The 8,112-nt window shown below is 41.3% G+C and overlaps 1 protein-coding gene across 1 annotated transcript; it reads right to left on the bottom strand.

Moving 5' to 3' along the window:
* Positions 1-416: 416 nt before the first annotated feature.
* On the bottom strand, positions 417-3,744 carry LOC100657990 (olfactory receptor 7C1-like). The gene has a single exon (XM_003423419.3). The coding sequence runs from the start codon at positions 2,622-2,624 to the stop codon at positions 1,647-1,649; it is 978 nt and encodes a 325-aa protein (XP_003423467.2). The 5' UTR covers positions 2,625-3,744; the 3' UTR covers positions 417-1,646.
* Positions 3,745-8,112: the final 4,368 nt, after the last annotated feature.

Here is an 8,112-nt window from a genome sequence, read left to right as displayed (position 1 = left end):
TTTTCTTGTATGGATTCAGCTCAGGTGTCAAGGTAGGTGGTCATTAATTGTGTGATACACACTCTGTCCTACAGTCTTAGAGGGGTAAGGGTGACTGGTGTAGCCACAGGTATCTGGTTGCATATTGGGGTCACACTCTTACCAAGGCAGAGGGCTGACAACCGTCCCCTATGAGGAAAGTGCATCCCTGTTCCCTGTAGCACACAGGTGCGTGGACTCTGCAGATGGACCATGGGCGCTCAATGCTTTTGGTTGTAAGGACTGGGAGGTACCACTTAACCTTGGACCCCTGTTTTAGGTGGCTAGGTGATGTGGGTGGAGCCACCAGTCCTTAGGCCCCTGATGTGGTTCTTAGGACCCTGTTTAATAGACAAATTGGCATCAAACATCAAAAACTTCACCTCTCCAGCACACAGGTAAAACAGTTGCAGTCTGCCAACAAGGGTCTATTCTACTGAAATGGGCCCACACATGTCCATGCAGAGGTGAAATGTATTCAAAGTCTGTGGACCATTTGTGCCTGGACAGGAACCACTTCTGTCCTGAGCTCCCCAGCTTAGTGGATCCGGCAGATGATCTTTGCCCCCTATTGTTAATTTATTCCTTTTCTAAAACAGGGAGAATGTCTCAGGACATGCAGCAGGACCTAACTCAGGCCCAGGGAAATTGGCAGCCATTGAAGCCAGCTTGGGGGCTGTGAGCACAGTAAAATAAATGTAAATACTTAGCTTTTGCTGAGAGCACCCTTATTCTCTGGTTCCGGAGGTGTTAGTAGGCTGTGCAGCTAATTGTCTCTCCCTGAGGAAACCGTGCCCAGAATGCTACCACCAGCCTCGCTGTGGTGGCTCCAGGGGAGCGTACCTGAGGGGTGCTGGTTTCCGCCAAGTCAGGTCCAGCAACTCGTCACCATTTCTGAACCATCTCTCCCTCTCCCTTCCACTCAGTTCATTTTATAACTTTGCCTCTGATGTTCAGGGCTCCTAGCTTGTCATATATATAATCGTTTCACTTGTTGTTTTGGGTCTTTGTTGTAAGAGGTCTCACTGGAAGTGTCTGACTACTCCTCCACTTGTTGACCCACCTCCCTGAGATTGGGACACTTTAATTCAAAGGTTTGACAACATTTTCCAGTAAAGGGCCAGATGGTAAATATGTCAGGCTCTGCAGGACAGGCAGTCTCTGTGGCAACGACACAGCTCTGCTGTTGCAAAGGGGAAGCAGCCATAGACAGCACATACACCAATGTGCATGGCTGAGTTCCAATAAAACTTTATTTACAAAAACAGATAAAGGGCCAGGTTTGGTGCTCCGACCATAGTGTGCATTTGAAGATGGTACTGATGAAAGAGTGTCTTAGAAAATAGTTAAAATCGAGACATGGTAAGTTATATTAATTCCAAAAATAGAGGAGGATAAGAAGTTGCTTGGATACATCTAAGTTCTATGAGAAAGTGTAAAGGATACCCAACATATAACTTTATGATCAGTAGAGAGAGCAGGAAAAGTGCCAAAGGAAGACCCAAGGAAAGAGTTGTGTTAAAATACATAAAACTGCACAGTGTCAAAATGTTGGATGAAAGAGGCCAGGAATTCTGGTCCTTAGTGGTCTTAGCCCTGCTATTCATGATGGCCCTCCAACAGATCCATCAGTGAGAGGCAGCTGCCCTTCTAAGAAGTCTCCCTAGGGCACCTTTAATGTCCCTGTTCCTCAGGCTATAGATGAAAGGGTTCAACATGGGTGTGACCAGAGTGTACATCACTGAGGCCATCATATTTTTCCTAGAGGATGGTATAGCTGCAGAGCTGAGGTAGACCCCAAAGCCTGTGCCATAGAACAAGGAGATGACAGAGAGGTGAGATCCACAAGTAGAAAAGGCTTTATACTTGCCCCCAGCTGATGAAATTGTCAGTACGGAGAAGGCAATCTGAGAATAAGAGAAAAGTATTCCGCTGAAAGGAATGAAGGCCAGGAAGCCAGTCACCAAATACACCACAATGTTATTGATGAAAGTATCAGAACAGGCGAGTTTCAGGACTTCAGGAGGATCACAAAAAAAGTGGGGGATTTCTATGTGTGTGCAGAAGGACAGCCTCAGAAGTGGCAAAAGTTCTGCAAGGGAGCCCATGACACTGAGACACCAGGACCCCAGAACTAGCAATATACAGAGCTGGGGGTTCATGATGACCATGTAGTTCAGGGGGTGACAGATTGCCACGAAGCGGTCATAGGCCATCACAGTCAGGAGTAAATTGTCCAGGCATCCAAAAACAATGAAAAAAAAAATCTGGGTGAGACAGCCTTCATAGAGGATAGATCTGCTCTGCATCTGGATGTTCACCAGCATCTTTGGTATAGTGGTAGAGGTGAAACAGATGTCAACAAATGACAGGTTGGAGAGGAAGAAGTACATAGGTGTATGGAGATGGGAGTCAGAGCTGACGGCCAGGATGATGAGCAGGTTTCCAGTGAAGGTGACCAGGTACATGGATAGAAACAGCCCAAAGAGAATGAGCTGAATCTCTAACTTTGCTGAAAATCCCAGAAGAAGAAATTTTGAAGTGCGTGTGTGATTTGCTGATTCCATGTGGATGAAATACCTACCAGGACAGACGTAAAGCACCATTGAGTTATCAGCAAACCAACAACACAGAAATGTGGTTGCCTTTCATTGGAAATGGAAGAATTAATTTAATACTATCTTTGTCTACTTTTCTTCACTTGGGGAATTCTAAACAGTTCCATTCTTTCCTTTGCTGCCAGTTCTATCTGGAAGCCTAAACAGAGACCCAAAGTTGTACCCACTCTAGCCTGGTTACTCAAAGTGTGGTCCTGGGGCCAGCAGGATCAGCATAACCTGGGAACTTCTTAAGCGTGCAGTAACCTTAACCCACCCAGACTTGCAGAAGCACAATCTGTGTTTTATCAAGGTTTAGGGGCCTTTGTTTGCTGATGTGGCATGACTCAAAATGAGAAGAAACAGCTGAAAACATCCATTAATAATCGGAATATGGAATGTATCAAGTACAAATCTAGGAAAATTGGAAGTCATCAAAATGAAATGGAACACATAAACGTTCACATCTTAGGCATTACTGAGCTGAAATGGACTGCTATTAGCCATTTTGAATCAGACAATCATACAGTTTACCCTGCCTGGAATGACAAATTGAAGGGGAATGGCATCACTTTCATTGTCAAAGAGGGCATTTCAAGAACTGTCCTGAAGTACCATTTTGTTAGTGATAGGATTCTTTCCATCCACCAACAAGAAAAATAAGATAATACAACTATTATTCAAAATTATACACCAACCACTAATCCCAAAGATGAGGAAACTGAGAATTTTCACCTTCTGCAGTTTGAAATTGATCAAACCTGCAATCAAGATGCATTGATAATTACTGACGATTGATATGTGAAATCTGTAAACAAAGAGGAATTGGAAGTTGGAAAATATGGTCTTGGTGATAGAAATGACACCAGAGTTCGCATGATAGAATTTTGGAAGATCAATGACTTATTCATTGCATAAATCTTTTTTCAACCACATAAATGATGACTATACATGTGGACCTCACCGTATGGAAATACAGGAAACAAATTTACTACATCTGCCCATTTGCAAGTTCAAGTTGAAGCTGAAGAAAATTAGAGCAAGTCCACTAGAGCCAAAGTACAACCATGAGTATATCTCACCTGAGTTTAGAGACCATCTCAAGAATAGATTTGTTGCATTTAACACTAATGACCAGAGACCAAATGAGTTGTGGAATGACATCAAACAGATCATACATGAAGAAAGCAAGAGATCATTAAAAAAAAAAAAAAAGAAAGAAAGAAAAGACCAAAATGGATATCAGGGTAGACTCTGAAAGCTGCTATTGAATACTGAGTAGCTAAAACTAAAGGAAAAAATGATGAAATAAAAGAGCTAAACAAAATATTTCAGAGTGCAGGACAAAGAAATGTTATTATAATGAAATGTTCAAAGACCTGGAGTTAGGAAATAAAAAAGGAAGACCATGTTTGGCACTTCTCAAGCTGAAAGAACTAAAGTAAAAATTCAAGCCTTGAGTTGCAATATTGAAGGATTCCATAGCCAAAATACTGAATGAAAACACAGAAAGCATGCAAAGATGATGGAAGGAATTCATAGTCACTGCACCAAAAAGAACTGGTCAGCATTCAACCATTCAGGAGGTAGCATATGATCAAGAACCAATGGTACTGAAAGAAGAGGTCCAAGCTGAACTGAAATTATTGGGGTAAAACAGGGCTGCAGGAATTGATGCAATATCAGTGGAGATGTTTCCACAAACAGATACAGCACTGGAAGTGCTCACTCATTTATGCCAAGAAATTTGAAAGACTGACTGGAAGAGGTCCATATTTGTATACATTCCAAAGAAAAAATGTTGAACAAAATGCAGAAATTATGGAACAATATCATTAATATCATACACAAGTATAATTTTGCTGAAGATCATTCAAAAGCGGTTACAACAGTACATTGACAGGGAACTGCCAGAAATTCAAGCCAGATTCAGAAGAGGTCGTGGAACAAAGGATATCATTGTTGATGTCAGGTGGGTCCTAGCTGAAAGCAGAGAATACCAGAAATATGCTTACCTGTGTCTTATTTACTATGCAAAGGCATTCGACTGTGTGGATCCTTACAGGTTATGGATAACGTTTTTCTCTCTGGGAAAAATGGGAATTCCAGAACACTTAATTGCCCTCATGAGGAACCTGTGGTCAAACCAAGAGACAGCCATTTGAAAAGAACAAGGGGAGACTGAGTGGTCTGAAGTCAGGAAAGGTGTGCATCCAGGTTGGATCCTTTCACCGTACGTATTCAATCTGCATGCTGAGCCAATATTCCAAGAAGCTGGACTATATGAAGAAGAACAGGGCATCAGATTAGAAGAAGGCTCATTAACAACCTGAGTTATGCAGATGACACAAGCTTGCTTGTGAGAGGAAGAGGTCTTGAAGCACTTACTGAGGAAGATCAAAGACTACAGCCTTCAGTATGCATTACAACTCAACAGAAAGAAAAAAAATCCTCACAACTGGACCAATAAGCAACACCTTGACAAATGGAGAAAATATTGAAGTCATTTCATTTTGCTTGGATCCACAGTCAATGCCCATGGAAGCAGCAGTCAAGAAATCAAACAACGCATTGCATTGGGCAAATTAGCTGCAAGAGATCTCTTTAAAGCATTAAAAAGCAAAGATGTCATTTTGAGGACTAAGGTGTGCTTGACCAAAGGCACAGTATTTTCAATAGCCTCAACTGCATATGAAAGCTGTACAATGAATAAGGAAGACTGAAGAAGTATTTACGCTTTTTGAATTATGGTGTTGGAGAATAATATTGAATATACCATGGACTGCCAGAAGATGGAACAAATCTGTTCTGAGGTATAGCCTGAACGCTACTTAGAAGCAAAGACCGCCAGACTTCATCTCACGTACTTTTGACATGATTTCAGGAGGGACCAGTCCATGAAGAAAGACATCATGCTTGATAAAATGGACAGTCAGCAACAAAGAGGAAGGCTCTTAACTGGACAGATTGACAAAGTAGCTGCAACAATGGGCTCAAACATTGCAACGATTGTGAAGATGGCACAAGACTGGGCAGTGTCTCTTTCCATTGTACATAGGGTCGGTATGAGTCAAAATTGACTCAAAGCACCTAACAAGAACAATAACAATCTTCCAGTAGAATCCTTGGTGATGCAATGCCCTTGACTGCTAAGCAAAAGGCTGGTTGTTCACTACGCAGGAGAAAGATGTGGCAGTCTCCTCCCGCAAAGATTACAGCCTTGCAAACCCTATGAGGCAGCTTTACTCTGTCCTATAGGGTCATTTGACGTCGACCAATTCTTTTTGGCGTAATGATTCTGTGTATTTCTTCCATCTTCTTCTGATGATTCCTGTATCATTTAATATTTTCCCTTTAGAATCTTTCACTGTTGTAACTTGAGGATTGAATTTTTTCCTCAGTTCTTTCAGCTTGAGAAACGCAGAGCATGTTCTTCCCTTTTGGTTTTCTATCTCCAGCTCTTTGCCCATGTCATTGTAATACTTTGCTTTGTCTTCTCAAGCCGCCCTTTGAAATCTTCTGTTTCCTTCTTTTACTTTATCATTTCTTCCTTTTGCGTTAGCTGCTCGAAGTTCAAGAGCAAGTTTCAGAGCCTCTTCTGACATTCATTTTGGTCTTTTCTTTCCTTCCTGTCTTTTTAATGACCTCCTGGTTTCTTCATGTATGATGTCTTTGATATCGTTCCACAACTCGTCTGGTCTTCGGTCATTAGTGTTCAATGAGTCAAATGTACTTTTGAGATTATCTCTAAATTTAGGTGGGATATACTCAAGGTCATACTTTGACTCTAGTGGACTTGTTCTAATTTTCTTCAGTTTCAACTTGAACTTCCATATGAGCAATTGATGGCCTGTTCCACAGTCAGCCCCTAGCCTTGTTATGACTGATGATATTGAACATTTCCATCGTCTCTTTCTACAAACGTAGTCAATTTGATTCCTTTGTATTCCACCTGGTGAGGTCCACGTGTATAGTCGCTGTTTAGGTTGGTGAAAAAATTATTTGCAGTGAAGAGGTCTTTGGTCTTGCAAAACTCTATCATGAGATCTCTGGCACCATTTCTATCATGAAGGCCATATTTTCCAACTACTGATCCTTCTTCGTTTCCAACTTTCACAGTCCAATCACCAGTAATTTTCAATTCACACTGACTGTATGTTCAATGAATTTCAGACTGCAGAAGTTAGTAAAAATCTTCAATTTCTTCATCTTTGGCTTTATTGGTTGGTGTGTAAATTTGAATAATATTCTTATTAACTGGTCTTCCTTATAGGCCTATGCACATTATCCTATCACTGGCAGCATCGTTCTTCACGATAGATGTTGAATGTTCTTTTTGATGATGCATGTAACACCATTTCTCTTCAAGTTGTCATTCCTAGCATAGTAGACCATATGATTGTCCCATTCAAAATGGCCAAAACCAGTCCATTCCAGCTCACTAATGCCTAGGATATCCGTGTTTATACATTCCAATTCATTTTTGATGATTTCTAATTTTCCTAGATTCATACGTTCCACTTTCCGATTACTAATGTATGTTTGCAGCTGTTTCTTCTCATTTTGAGTCATGCCACATCAGCAAATGAAGGTCCCAAATGCTTGACTCCATTCAAATCATGAAGGTCGAGTCTACTTTGAGGGGGCAGCTCTTCCCCAGTTGTATTTTGAGTGCCTTCCAACCTGGGGGGTGCTCATCTTCCAGCACTGTGCCAGACCATGTTCCACTGCTATTCATGACGTTTTCACTGGCCGACTCTTTTCAGAAGTAGACTGCCAGGTCCGACGCAGGAAGCATCAAAAGAAGATGGAAGGAATACACGGAGTCATACCAAAAAGTATTGGTCAAAGTCCAACCATTTCAAGAGGTAGCATATGATCAAGAACTGATGGTACTGAAGGAAGAAGTCCAGGCTACACCAAAGGCATTGGCAAAAAACAAGGCTTCAGGAACCGATGGAATATCAATTGAGATATTTCAACAAACAGATGCAGTGCTGGAAGTGCTCATTCGTCTGTGCCAAGAAATTTGGAAGACAGCTACCTGGCCAACTGACTTGAAGAGATTCATATTTATGCCTATTCCCAAGAAAGGTGATCTAACCAAATGCGGAAATTATGGAACAATATCATTAATATCACATGCAAGTAAAATGTTGCTGAAGATCATTCAAAAGCAGCAGTAGAAGTTTATCAACAGAAATTCAAGCCAGATTCAGAAAAGGATGTGCAACTAGGGATATCATTGCTGATGTCAGATGGATCTCATCTGAAAGCAGAGAATACCAGAAGGATGTTTACCTGTGTTTATTGCCTATGCAAAGGCATTCAACTGTGTGGATCATAACAAATTATGAATAACATTGTGAAGAATGGAAATTCCAGAACACTTAATTGTGCCCATGGAAACCTGTACATACATCATGAGGCAGTTGTTCGGACAGAACAAGGGAATACTGAGTGGTTTAAAGTCAGGAAAGGTGTGCATCAGGGTTGT

The sequence above is a fragment of the Loxodonta africana genome, chromosome 3, assembly GCF_030014295.1.
Source record: "Loxodonta africana isolate mLoxAfr1 chromosome 3, mLoxAfr1.hap2, whole genome shotgun sequence".
NCBI lineage: Eukaryota > Metazoa > Chordata > Mammalia > Proboscidea > Elephantidae > Loxodonta > Loxodonta africana.
This window is presented reverse-complemented; position numbering and strand designations above follow the sequence as displayed.